General features: G+C 34.8%; 1 protein-coding gene across 4 annotated transcripts in view; it reads right to left on the bottom strand.

The window, feature by feature from the left end:
• Positions 1-15,245, bottom strand: part of LOC122716258 (A disintegrin and metalloproteinase with thrombospondin motifs 9-like) — a 125,037-nt gene that overhangs the window by 8,787 nt on the left and 101,005 nt on the right. For all 4 annotated transcript variants that reach the window (XM_043939164.1, XM_043939162.1, XM_043939160.1 and 1 more), the window contains exons 7-14: positions 14,440-14,626; positions 12,972-13,179; positions 3,394-3,608; positions 2,820-2,972; positions 2,448-2,597; positions 1,422-1,576; positions 553-895; positions 82-161 (exon numbers count right to left, since the gene is read on the bottom strand). In XM_043939164.1, coding sequence (XP_043795099.1) covers positions 82-161; positions 553-895; positions 1,422-1,576; positions 2,448-2,597; positions 2,820-2,972; positions 3,394-3,608; positions 12,972-13,179; positions 14,440-14,626 — 1,491 coding nt within the window. The remainder of the gene's footprint in view (positions 1-81; positions 162-552; positions 896-1,421; positions 1,577-2,447; positions 2,598-2,819; positions 2,973-3,393; positions 3,609-12,971; positions 13,180-14,439; positions 14,627-15,245) is intronic.

A 15,245-nucleotide genomic window follows, 5' to 3' on the forward strand; every position in this document is an offset into this window, starting at 1 on the left:
AGAGAAATTGTAATTCGAGGACGAGAGAAGCGATCGACGACATTCTCAGCCATGTGCCAGAATCCGGATTATTATACTCACTCTTGGCGTGCCATTTAACGTCCCTCGACAGATTCTTTATGTTCAAATTGTTGTTATTGAAATATGAACACTGCTGATCCCTAGAAATTGAAATAGGAATAGGAATTAGGAATATGATGGAGATAAATAAGAAAAATATAGCAAAAGTTTGAAAATGTCGAGAATATTTTATTGAGAATTAAGTTAGTTTCTTCAGGAATGTTATATTAATTTCATTTGTAATTTCTTACAATTATAAATATATCATGGTAAATATACCATGGAAATTGAATATTGTAAAGCTTATAAATTTTTTTTCATAATCTTCTTTCTCTTAATCATCATATAACCTTTTTATTTTTACTACATTTCTCTTTTTATCTCTTTTGTTAAAATTTCATATTTAAAAAAATCTATACGTCAAAGTTATTTAAATTCAAATAAAGTATAATCTGAAACGAAGTTTGAATTCTGAAAAATAAAATAAAATACCTGAAATCAGGAGTTCCCGGTGGGCACTCCCTCGTACCACAGCTTCTATATTTGACCTGTTCACCAATACAGTAACGACCACCGTTCTGCGGAAGTGGATTGTCGCATTCACGGTATTTCTTCTTGATACCACCGCCGCAGGTTCTCGAACATTTTCCATATCGTCCCCATTCGCCCCATTGGCCGTCAACCGGCTGGAGATTGAGACTACGTGAGACGCACTCGCCTCGATAACACCATTTGTCTCGGCCACAGGAAGTGCCATCAGCCCACGGCATATGCTGGGTACGACAGTGATCGTAATGGTCTTCGTTCGGTGTGGTGCACCACAGTCTTCTGCACACTGCCTGGCCGATAACCAACCAACCGCTCAGTTTATCTCAATTCTTAAGCACTACGTTCGCTGCGCACTGTTCACGATACTCGAAATAATTATTTATTATAACTTATTTACTTAGTTAACGCGAACTCATCAATCTGAATAATTTCTGAGATTTTGATCATGATAATTCAATATCATGTATGGCCAATTTTGCATTTATATTGCATTTATACAATATTGTTCATTCAATATAATATTGCTAACTCTTAAATTCAAGGATTCAAAAAAGACAGTCAATCAAAATTAATAATTGTGATCATCTTCTCTTTTTTTTAAAACTTTCAATGTAACTATACACACATTTAAAAATCATTTTCTTCAATTTCAGAAACAATTCAAAATTTTTTAATAAATTTTAATTAATAAATGACTTTATGAATTGATAATTATAAAATGATTAATGGCGATTAATAAAGTCTTATAACAATGTCGTAAATAATCCATCCTTCAACAATACATACGTACAAGAACTTACTTACTGACTTACCATCACCCACCATGTGATTGCAGATTCTGGACCCGTTACCGAATACCAGCTCGCACTGCTTGTTCACAGAATAATCTTCCCCGGGTAGCCTTCTCGGGTCCGTTCGTTCCATTATCTTATCCGGCGTGTCCAGCAAACAGTCCCCCTTTCCGGCCCTGAAACGAATTTCACGAGACTTGAACGGGTCGTCCGGAGGGGGGCTCGTGCATCATTCGAGGACCGAATTTTTGTCGGAAACGGATGGGATCCGCCGGTGTGCGCGGCGGTCATTCAGAAATGCAGCGGAACCGGATTCCTAAGCGAGGAGTCGCCTTCTTCGCAGAAAAATTTACGGCAGAATCGAGTTGTCCGATCGAATCCAATTTGGATTTGTTCCCAACGGATGCAGTGATTTATGATTTCTGCTACTTTCCTAGTTTCTTAGTCTCCTCACAAAATATAATATAATATTTGAGAAACTTGGAGAAAAAATGGTACAAGCGATGATATTTTCAATTTGAGAAGAGTTTGGATAAATTTTAATCTATTAATTGTTGATGCTAGTTGGAAAGCTACTCTTCTTATAAAGAATATAATTTATTCATCTATATTTATTTAAATGCTTATCCTAGATATATTTTTCCTTTAAATCATTTGACTTTTATCTTTTTGAATTACATGGAAAGTAGATTTTACTTATTTTTTAAAATTCTACTTATGAAAATTAATTACATCTTATTCATAGTTTTATCATCACGATCATTTCACAATTTTATATGATTTCACTGTCTTTATATTGATTGTATGGTTTACCATTTGAATCTCTCTCTCTCTCTCTCTCTCTCTCTCAAAAGAAACAACGACAAATTTCTTTAAACGAATATTCTTCAAAGAATACGCGTGATCATCGGTGACCTGATGAAGAAAAAGCAAATCCTAAATTCTAGACTAATGAAGTCTGAGATGTGTTCAAGGGGCGATCTATCAGTGTCACGCTTTTCGGAACGAAGATGGCTTAGTGGCCTGTCAAGGTAATGACTGACTCACTCGAGAAATTCGGTGACGTAGTGTCGGGAACATTTCGACCATTCCCATGGAAAGGTGTTATCGTCCAGCATCCTCGACATTATGTTATGCATTCCGGAACGATTCTTATAGGCTGCACATTTCACGTCATCGTCGTGGGGCATGTCCAATCTAAAATGCAAGTAGATTTTTAGATCAAATCTTGTGCAATAATGTTAATATATTAATATAATATCAAAATTGATGAGACAATTATATTGATTGGAAGAATAATTTTTAATAATCGGTATTTTATGATAATTCAATAATAATTCGTTATTGCAATTATTAATAAAAATATTCGATATTTGATTTGTTTTTAAAAGAATCAATATGTTTGATAATTTTACTCACACGTGGCCAATCTCATGAGCTATTGTAAATGCAGCAGCTAGACCATTATCCTGAACTATAGCGCACGAGGATCTTGGTGAACACATTCGTCCCAACTCGGCCAATCCCAAAGTGTCGCAATTCCTCTGGTCAGAATTGTGACACAGATTTTCCCTGTAAATATATTTCCCTTTATTATTTAATATTATCAATATCTTTTAAAAGTACTTTTTTTTTTTTTTTCAAATTTTGAACAACTTGAGATTGCTTGCCCGTAATTTTAATGAATCTTTTAAATTAATTCCAACAACGAAATCAAGATCGTTCAGTGAATTTTTCGATCGAAGTATATTACATAGAAAAATATTCTCCTACGCTATAAAATCAATAATAACTAACTCGATCAATCGCTCGCAAAATGGCTACAAAATAACAATAACAAATCTAATAATAAGATACACACCAGAGTATCAGTCCATCCTTAGATTTCTGAAGAAGTTAGCTAGTGGAGCGTTAGAAGAGTCTTTATAAACGATTTTACAAAATTTTATATTAGAAAAATTTTGGAACCATTTTGAAATAAGTTAACGAGTACCTGGTCAAAAGAAGAGCAGTATCGTAATGTCCTGGCGAATATTCATTCGGATTGTTGCTCTGTTGCCATCGGCAAAACTTATTCAACATGTCTGCCGCTGCGATTCCCTCACCCTTTGTACGTCTAACCCCGAATATTTTATCAATTGGAACGATGCTCATCACCGATATGCTTATTGGATTACCGATAGATGGATCTTTGTAGATTCGTGACACCTGAAAGAAGAAGAATATTTATTCAGAGAGATTTTTATCGGGACAAAATATTTTACGTTTTTATTATATTTTACTATATTCATTTTTATTTAGTTTAATCAGAATTTAAAAAAAGTTTCAAGCTATGAAGTAGCAATTGTAGGATTTTTTTTTTATCTTCACTAGAGAAAAAGAGTAAAAAAAGTATTATTGTAATTGAAATAAATAATGTTTTAATGTTTTTTAATTTTTGTCAGCTTCTCTAATAATCTTTTCCTGTAAAAATTATTCTACCAATGTTTCTCTTCGCTTGATTTATTTGTCGAAGATACTTTTCGAAGATTAGGATCGAATAAAAATGCGTTAACGTAATTGCGTTAATTAAGCGAAAAAAGGCGAAATGTAACAAAAACTTTTTAAGCAAGAGATTTCTAATTTATGTCCTCTCCTACGATAACATTCGTCTGATTAGTCTATCAAGAGCCTATCACGCAAATCCTCGTTCCTCTACGCTTCTTTTAACTTTCTAAACTCGATAACAACTTATAAATAACTAGTTCAGAGCTGTCGCTTATACTAATAATAAATCAATCGAATCTTATAGGGAAGTTCGCGAACTACTTTCAAGATATTTGAATTATCCAATCGTTTCTCAGTGGATTTTCTTTCTTTTTTTCTTTTTTTTTCAAGCATATGATTGATTGCAAATTGAAAATGCAAATAACTTGGAATTTTTATTTTGTTTGAGATTTGTTTGAAACTTAATTCTCTTGCGTTGAGTTTCATTTTGAATGTATTATTTCGATATATCATAGATCTCGTATTTTTTATAATTTCAATTACAAAAAAGTGAGTAAATATCTTGTGAAAATTATTTTAATTTTGATATTCCTTGCGAATAATTTTTTTGAATATTTTCTTAAATTCAAGAAAGATACATTAGACAGATATATTATTTTAAAAATAATATTTCAAAGATAAAACGAAATAAATAGAAACATAAAAATTTTATAAATCATTCGGAAGAAACAGGGAAAAAATCACACAGAAACTATCTTTGAATCATTAAAATAACAAAAGTTTCTTTATTCAAATTCTTCTTATCAATTATCTTTAACGACTTCTTTAACGTTTTCAACACAAAATTTGAGACATAAAACAGAACGATAATGATTTCGAAATAATTTCAACATAATTTATACATAAAATATTTCAATCCTTTCTCAATTATATTTTATTCAAACATTTTCTCTTCAACGACAATCATTTCTCTCGTTACAATTTCAAACGAAAATAAAAAAAGAAAAAAAATTATGCTTGAAAACTATATCTTATTATAATCACTTTTGAGATATTTACAATAAAAATTAATCAATAAAAAAAAAAAAAAGAAATAACGACAATATACACAAGTTCCAGCCTTAAACTTTAAAAATATCCCCCTCGACATCTTCTCTTACTCGAAGCACGCACTCCACTCGTTTAATAATCGGTGGGACAATGATTTTTACAAAGGCGAGCCCGATCGCATCGTTGATGAGTCGTTCGAAGAGGAAAGGGCGAGGCCCTTGGAGAAAGAAAGTATCAAAGAGACGAGACACGAGGCACGAGCAAAACGAGTACATACATACCGTGCATAAACAATGCGGGACACAGTCTTAATTAGTAGCGTGTCTCGAATCCCAACAGGGATCGCCCAATCTCCCTTTGGAACGAATCCGTGGGACGTATGATAAAACGCGGAGGATGCGTGGCTGCTCTTCGATTACATCGGTCAAGATCCTCTCCTCGTTGCTTTTTAATTACACGCTACTTACTCCACGTTTACAGACCACCTTTTAATTCGTTTTTTTTTTTCTCTTTTCTGCTCCTTTTGGTCGACGCATTTGGTCGAGCAAATAACTTTTGGATAAGACGACCGATGTTGATTCCGATCAATGTGAATTTCATTCTGATTCACGATTTTATTATACCAAGTTGAAGGATGTGAAAAGGAAGAATTTAATGATAGTTTAATCGGATGCTTGATGATTTCGAGAAACTTTGAAAATTCACGAAAGTTGAAAAGTTTTGGGGAGTTCAAAGTTTTATAAGAAAAAATTTACAATCTTTACGGATTGAAAAAAAAGTCAGCAAAGAGCGTAAGAATCTAAGAACGATTTTGAAAATTTCAAAATTTAGAAATTAGAAGAAGAGAAAGAGAGAGAAAAACTTAAAATAAGTAAAGTTCATGATCGAGAAGAGGTATCCTTATTTACTCATCCACCATCCTCCTTGAACGAAATCGAATCCATTCAAACAACAAGCTACGCCTACAAACGATCCCAATTAATTCTTGTCTGCTCCCTTAACTATGATCCGCAATTAAACCGACCCCTAATTGTTCAATAATGATTCGTTACAGCGCGTAGATTACCAATCCCCCAATTTACTTACTGATCCCAGAAAATCTTCGTTTCGAGCGATTAACCAGCCGTCTCGAACTGAGACGAACTTTATTAAATGAAACGAACGAAAGAGAGAGCTTGATGCGTTCAATTGGAATAATTCCTCGACTGATGTGTTACTCCATTGCGGTTGTTTCTTCAAAGATTTTTGCTCTGGAAACGGTTAGCACGATTACAACAGATTCGTGCACGTTCAGGATCACCAGCTCGTGCTCGCTGGTAATTGATTGATTAAACGCGTTTCAATCCACGATCCGGCGTGATTTGCCTTGTAAATTTATTCTTTTTTCTTTTCCACGACTGCGTGACGTTTCAAAATGGCTCCTCGACAGGCCATGGACGTCGGTGAACGCGGCTGGAGGAGAGTTTAGAACGATTGAGGCAAGAACAGGTGTTCTAAGTGGTGCTGTCGATCGTTATCTGGCCGACAATAATACGGCGAAAGAAAGCGAGACGAATTAATTGGCTGAACGAATTAATCGAGGTGGTGTGATGGAAATCCCCGTGGATTTTCTCTTTAAGTTTTTCATCCGTCTTTGATCAATTTTTTTTTTTTCTTTGTTTGGAGAGTATGTAAGAATCAAACAATCGAGGGAATGTTGTTCGTTTCAAATATAGGAAGAGATATTAGTGGCGGGAAAACGTATTTATTGTAAATGAGAGAGTTTTTATTCCTCGTGGAACGAAATTAAACGTGGTAATTTAAAAGAATGATCGTTTGTTTTTTTTTTTTGTTAGAAAAATGGGACCATAGATCGAAAAAGGAGATTGGAAAGAAATTGTATTATTGAAGCGGATGTTTTTTTTTTTTTTTATTTAAATGGAGGGATTATTGTGGAATCGAAAGAAGTAGCATCTTCACATCAGAAATAAAAAGAGGAGATAATTTTTCTAATAAGAATTTAAATAATTTTGAAAATAATTGTGAAAATATTTATTGCGAGATAATAAATTATACGTTCATTTTGTGATAATGGTATACACACTTGTAATATTGTGTAAACCAGAATATAAATAAAGTAAAAAAATATATCAGAAAAAATATAAGAAATATTCATTAGATCACATATTCACATTTAAATATAGAAAAGTTATAATTATACGTATAATAAATTTTAATATTAATTTACAATTATAATTAAATGTTCACATGAGTATATGTAGATTTTATCCTCGAAACTAAACTATTGACAATCTCAACTAAAATGCGAAAAGTATGTAATATTATTTATCGCTTAACCTATTTTCAATAATACAATTTCTTTCCAATCGATTCAATCCCCTTTCTCGATCTATGATCCCATTTTTCTAACAAAAAAAAAAAAAAAAAACCAACGATCGCTCTTCTAGATTACCACGTTTAATTTTGTTCCACGAGGAATAAAAACTCTCTCATTTACAATAAAAACGTTTTCCCGCCACTAATATCTCTTCCTATATTTGAAACGAACAACATTCCCTCGATTTCACGCATATCCAATCACGTTACGAGCATTTCAATTTCTCGAATCGAATTCGATTAAATTCCATCAACGTTCTACTACGTTCTAGTTTGCACAATAACCCTTCGAGATTTACAACATTGTCACGATTCACACGGCCCGCTCGATCTTCCCGACTTACCGATCGAGATCGTCGAAGGGAGGACGCGATAACGCGGGCAAAAAGGTGGAAAAAAGAGAACGAGGAGGGCCTCGTTGGACCGGTTGTATAGGAATCGAATCGTGTCACCGGGAGGAGAGCGCGTAATGCGCGCGCGAGAAGGCAAGTTTTTTCGATTTCCACGTCACGAGGTGGTCACGTCGAGAGCTCGAACGAGGATTCTCGCCCCACGCTGTAACAGGTATGGTTAAATGGGTTATACACCGGCGACAAAAATTCATATTTATCGAGGTGACAGCTGCCTGCGCCCTCTCGCTCCGTTCCGTTCGTTGCTCCAACTATTCAGGCTAATGGGGAAAACGTGATCTACAATAAGTTTTCGAATCTCTTCTTATCGCTGATTTTGCGAATCGAAAGAAAGAATGTAGAAAGGGGAATCGGGTTCAAGTTTTTTCTTTTGACGTGTTTTGATACTTAATGATAGTTTATTGCAAGTGTTGGAAGGAAGGAAGGAAGTTTTTCAGAAGAGGAAGTCCATAGTATAGTATCAGAGAAATAATAACAATAACAACAACAAGGAGCAAAAGAGAGGAAAAAAGTAATGGAAAAGAATCGAAGCCGCGCGACATCTTCCACCATTGCGTCAGACTGAACAATAGACCTGTACTACTGAAAGAATCCGATGCTTTAATACGGGTGAAAAAGAGAAGACTAAATATACATTTATAATTAATCGATTACGATATCTCGTTCGTCACTCGTTTGACACATTCGTTGATGATAAAACAAATTTTGTTTATCGTCGATCCCAGCTTGCGCAATCCCAAATTTAATATTTCAATTAACTCGAAGCACGCGTCCACGATTATCGAGCCGTTCCTCGCTAGATAACTGTTAAACGCGCAGGGTCGACACAGTGCATCGGGCATAAATTCGCTCGAAACTCGGTCAATCGTCGTCGGTCGACGTTGTCGAGTCTTCTCTTCGCGCGAACGTTTCTATCCGATACGCAAGGCCCCGTGGATGCTGTCCCGATTGCTCCCCGTAATCTTATCGACCGGTCGTAAGACGGTTTAAAATGGTTTTCGAGATTGGACGTGGCTCAAGTGATTTAAGTAAGTAGCAACAGAAATATTGGAAACGAGGTGGATCGGTCTCATCCTAGTAACGATTGTTCCAAATTTGTTAACCGTTTCTCTTTGTCTCACTTTCTCGTGAAAGCGTGTTGAAACAGAGTTTGTTAACGTGGATAAAGTTATTCTTTCATTAATTCCCTCGATTCTTTTTTCTTAAAATTTTGACGTAAAGATTTTATGTCGATCTTTGCGATCAAGAATCAAGATCTCTCATCTCCTTTCGCATTGAATTTTATATTATTTTATATTAGATTATTTTGAGCCAAAGTTGTTCATTTGAAAATGACAGATATTCATTAACCCTTTCGATTCTTTTTTTTTAAAACCTTGATATAAAGATTTTATGTCGATCTTTACGATCAAGAATCAAGATCTCCCATTTTTTTTCACATTAAACTTTATATTAGATTATTTTGAGTCAAAGTTGTTCATTTGGAAGTGGCAGATATCCATTAATCCCCTCGATTTTTTTTCTTAAAACATTGATGTAAAGATTTTATGTCGATCTTTGCGATCAAGAATCAAGATCTCCCATTTTTTTTCGTATTTTGAGCCAAAGTTGTTCATTTGAAAGTGGCAGATATCTATTAATCCCCTCGATTCTTTTTTTTAAAACTTTGGCGTAAAGATTTTATGTCGATCTTTGCGATCAAGAATCAAGATCTCCCATTTTTTTTCGCATTGAACTTTATATTAGATTATTTTGAGCCAAAGTTGTCATTTGAAAATGACAAATATCCATTAATCCTCTCGATTCTTTTTTTTAAAACTTTGACGTAAAGATTTTGGCAGATATCCATTAATTCCCTCGATTCTTTTTCTTAAAACTTTGACATAAAGATTTTATGTCGATCTTTACGATCAAGAATCAAAATCTCCCATTTTTTTTTCACATTAAACTTTATATTAGATTATTTTGAGTCAAAGTTGTTCATTTGGAAGTGGCAGATATTCATTAATCCCCTCGATTCTTTTTTTTAAAATTTTAACGTAAAGATTTTATATCGATCTTTGCGATCAAGAATCAAGATCTCCCTTTTTTTTTCGTATTTTGAGCCAAAGTTGTTCATTTGGAAGTGGCAGATATCCATTAATCCCCTCGATTCTTTTTTTTAAAACTTTGACATAAAGATTTTATGTCGATCTTTGCGATCAAGAATCAAGATCTCCCATTTTTCTTCGCATTGAACTTTATATTAGATTATTTTGATCCAAAATTGTTCATTTGGAAATAGCAAATATCCATGGAAATGAACAAATAATTATTATAAATTCATAACAGTACATTAATCTATCGACAATCGATAATAGAACATATACACGTCCAGCGTGTAATCTTTTCAACTTATCAAATTGGCGCTCGACGCGATGTCAAATTAGATTTCATCGCGATTCGGCAAAGAGAGAGGGAGAAAATGAATAAATAAATAAGAGGAACGATGAATATCAAAAGGCGATCGACAGGCCGGGGACGGCTGATTGAATCGTCGTATGAATGACGGGCGTGGGCACGTGAAAGTGAGTCCCGGACGCTTCGTGGGATGTTGCCCTCTTCTCCGAGGTGTGGTCCGTCTCGCGTGGGATATGCAACCGACCGGATGGTAATGACCTGGTTGACAATCGCGAGGCTAAGTCAAATTATATTTGAATCATTCGTTTATCGATGATATCGATTCCTCCTTCCCTGTTATTTCAACCAAATTTCCCCGATTCTTCGTCAACAACTGTTTGCTGTTGAATTTTATTTCATCATTTGAAAATTTGTGAGCTTTGGAATTATCTGTATAAATAATTTTGAACATTCTCGAACGAAGAGCAATATAATTATACTATATATACTATATACAATATATTACTAGAAAAATATTATTGCAATTATTCTCAAATTCGATTAATTCGATACGTATAATTACAAAGATGAATGAAGATAATGGAACATGGGGAAATCATATCTGATTATTCTAACGAGGATGAAGGATTGATCGTTTCCTGATCGATCCGATCAACGAGCGATTATACGATCGATACAGGCGATAATCAAACTTTGAATAACGTTCACGTGGGATGTGTCTCGCCGATCTTGCTGCTTTCGCGCACTAATCCGTTACACTTTTCTCCAGGAACGTGAACCAATGTCGTAATTTATGCACGTTGGTCTGGTTTTGCAAGCGGCGCCTAGGGAAGCAGGCGAAAATAGAAGAAATAAATGATTCGTTTCGCCGAGGACCGCTCGATTAGTAGCGTTGGGATCAAGAGTTTCGCGGATAGATCCAATATGGCGCGTGCAACGTTCCAACCTCGAGTCAGGAAACTCGAATTTCCTCAAAACCGATAACATCGAAAGAACTTCTTGGCAAGAATTCATGATCCATCTTGATGTATTATATAATTAAAATATACCAAAGAAATTTAATTCCAATATATCTGTAACATTAAGGAGATTTTACTTCCTATTAACTTATAACACACAGATATATATATATATATATAAAAAAGAGAATTGTTCTTGAAAGGAAGCTGCAATCTTCTTACATTCGTAAGATACGAAAAATTTGGATCTTCCATTCGTTTAGAGAGACATCTGGTATCAATTTTCGGATATATGAATTACATTAAAAAAGAAGAAAAAAATCTTTCCTTCTTAATAATTCCCTTTAAATCGCGGCAAGTGGTTGTACGGCCGAGCCACGTGTTCCAAACTGTTCGAAACAAGTAAGTGGTAAAACGAGTCGGATTCCAAAGTCGAATCGCGGCCGAAATGTCAACGTTAAAGGTATAATAGTTAGTTAGGTAGCGCCGCGATCGTATCGGGCCCCGGATTTATAATAGCCAAGGTGCAAACTTGTACTTTCTATTCTTTCTCGCCAAATGAATTTTACACGGCGTCTGCGTGTGGGGCGGGGCGTCCGCTCGAGAATTTATGCTCCTCCGGAACACGGCGCACCACGTGTATTATACCTTCTAAATGTCCGGGATCTCGGTTATCTCGCGGAATGCGATTCGGCTTGTCGTCGCCGAGGATTGTATTCCTCACGGCGACAAGGCACGTCCATTACGTCAACCCCCGAGGGGGTCGCTAATCTCTCGCAATGAAATTTCGCCCGATTAAAGATGATCGATGACCCTTCGCCCCACTTTGCTCGCGAAAATCACACTTTCCTAGGACCTCCTCTTATGGTTCTCCATACCTCGCTCGAGGCGGAGGTAATAAATCGGAGGAAATGGTGCGATATCGAATACGATACGGGGTATATTGAAAGAGAGATTGGTGGGTTTCTTGGAGGGATGCTGGTGATTGCTCCCTCGTATTCGTTTGCCTTTTTCGAAATTATACGTATGTACGTTGTTGTCTAATAATCTGAAAGATTTTTTGGAAATTTTTAAATTATTAACTCTATTAATTATTAATTTGAACTGTTGAATACGAAGTTTTCTATTAGCAAGGAATGTTGATAATTCGTAATGTTGATAATTCGTACGATTTTTTCGATGTAAAGATTTGTATAGATCTCCTCGAGTACTCGTTAAGTACTTTCTGCATTAATTTTTTAAATTTTTAAATTAAAATAAAACAAATTACTGCAGAAAGAATTATAATTAAAAAAAATACGAATTAATTTCGATATTCGAAATTAACTAAAAATTGCGATGTTGCATATTTAGATCTACTTGACTTACAAGAGCGATCATACACGAAAAACACCATGTGTATTTTCTCTACACAGTGATATATATTTCTCTTTTTGGCTTTACCAAAACCATGCTCGAACAAAGTGATACACCCACACGATCTGTCAACCTTTCTTTTTTATTATCTTTTCTTAGTCCACCATTGTTCTTTTTTTTTATTATATACAATGATATTTTATATTCAAACAAATGTCAGACTTATGCTCTGCAATAAATATCTGGTTTTTTGTACATTGGTATCCCAAGGGACGATTTTATTTAATTTTGCGCGATATTCCTACAGCTTTTATTATTCATATGTTTTATTGTCAAGGAAAAATATATCTGCAATTAAGTAACAGATCTTTATACAAAATTTATTATTTCCTATTCTTTTTTATTCTTGAAAAATTAAATAAAAATTCGTTCACAATTTATTCAGATTATCGAGAATTTATAATTTTCAAAAAATTCTGTTTAGAATATAATAAACGAGTAACGCAGATAAGATGTAAGAATAAGATTCTTACCGTGCTCATCAGGCCCAAAATGTAGCTGAGCAAACCTTTGCCGTGGTACCTCACCATCTCCGCGTCTGCAGCCACCATGATCTCGATGAAATATTCACTTGACAAGGCTCTACGTGGTCTCCAAGTCACGGAGGGATCCGATTCCATTTCCGAGTCCTGGCCATACTCCTCGCTCAGATCATTTCGTCTTCTCTCCACGGAGTAGTATCTGTAACGTTTCAAACGATCCTCCTCTTAGGCTTTTCACGCTGGAGAAGAACTGGAGAACGTTGCCTGGTTCCATCTGAACGTTCACACGGGCTCTCAATCATTGTGCTTCGTTCTCACCGTAATTTGTATCCAATTGCAGCTGAATTATATTTTATATTATTATTAGAGATATTAGATAAATTTAACAACGCATCAATGGATTCAGATTCAAAAAAAAAAAAAAAAACACTGGATTATAATAGATAAAACAGAAGATCGAACAGTTTCTTTCAAGATGCTCGATCGAAAAATTATTTAAAAAAAAAAATATTAAACACGACGTTATTTCAGACTCGAGTGTATCTCGATTCCCTTCTTTGGAAATTATTTGTAAAACGATATTTGTCGTGGAATATTCCTCAAATGGATTCCACCGCACCCCATATCTCGCGAGAAAGTCGTGAAAGTTCTTCGAAAAGAACTGTGCAATTTTTTTCCTCATCATCGAGGCCCGATGAACCGTATTAAATTTACCAAAAAAAAATACGAGCTACCATTTGTGACGTATGACGTTTCACGATTTTATGATGCAAACGGGCACGAGATTAATACGATGATCAATCTCTGCCTTGCGTTGAAAGTACTCATTTACCAACTGTTTCTCTTTTGATGATAACTTACTGTTGTATATATATATTATATGTTCAAACGTATCCCAAATTTATACTATTCGAGATCACGATCGTATTGTCACACATCTTTTAATTTCTTTGCTACGTCGCGATTTAATTATTCGTCAATTCGTAATTCAACGCCAGTTTTGCCATTTCTCTATGAATTTATGATAATTAATTTACATTATATCTTTATAGTAATTTAAAAAAATTATAATAATATAGGATATTTGTTATTACTACGAATTTTTCAATGCTCATTTTTATGATCATTCTTGATTTTCCCATTGATTAAATCCTCTTCATTGGAAACGAAATTTTCTTTACGCGTTTTCCTGGCCAACTATCATTAATAATTCGTCAGAAACATTTTAATATCCATAATTCAATTTCAATTACAAGGTGCAAATCTGATTTCCTACGTCCATCCATCACGGCCGATATTAAACGAGCGATCCTTCCGTCCGTTTCCCCCTTAAGTTGCATCAAATTACGTTTAAGACCCCTTTGGATATCGTCGAGAATTTACCAGAAACTTAACGACCGATCAAAGAAAACGTTCTTTAAGAAAAAAGAAGAAAAAGAAGAGAAAGAAACTCTCGTACCTGGCATCGTTTCGTAAAAAATTTCGATGCCCCTCGGCTTGTCCCACGAACTGCTTGTACATCTCGTCCTCCTCGAAACGTTCCAGCTCCTTTTTCTCGGTTAAAGACCTGCGCTTGCGGCGTCGGCCATCGAAGTAAATTTTACCCTTGGACGAGTTCTCCACAATTGGAGTTGGTGTGTTGTCATCTGTGGAAAAAAAAAAAAAATGCGACTCAGGTTTGGTTATACATAGATATATATAGCTATGTGTAAAAGTGTCGAAATGGAGGATAATATAAAGGTGAGAGAGAATTTTGTATCGTGATTTCATTTCATGGATATTTGATTTTTAAGATTTAATATAATAAATTTGAAAAGAAAAAGAAAAAGAAAGTGAAGTGAAAAAAGTACGCAAGTCTGAAATAAATCGGATATTGAAAGCTCGCAATAAAGTCATCTATGTAAGCAGACGTTCTACTCCATCTCTTTGAAAAGTGATATCCGTCGTCCCGCGGACGTAAACTATTAATCATTTGCGAGATGAAGAAATGCACGATCGTGATTGAGTAAATCTCCGATGCTAGAATATTCTCCCTTTCATGCTGGATAGTAAACGCGTTTATGGATATATATATATCGTGATATCCTTCTTCAGTTTCATAATTTTCACAGAGATTAGAGAACATGAAGATACATCACAGAACACTTTTCCTAGTTTTTAAAAATCGCATAATTTTTGTTTAAATTCGAATTCACTTTCCTCGACATTTTAAAAACGCATCTTTTTAAAAATTTAGAGACAGACAATTTTTCTCCTTACATCTTC

The sequence above is a fragment of the Apis laboriosa genome, unplaced genomic scaffold (genome assembly GCF_014066325.1).
Source record: "Apis laboriosa isolate Shangri-la unplaced genomic scaffold, ASM1406632v1 scaffold43_cov150, whole genome shotgun sequence".
NCBI classification, from domain to species: domain Eukaryota; kingdom Metazoa; phylum Arthropoda; class Insecta; order Hymenoptera; family Apidae; genus Apis; species Apis laboriosa.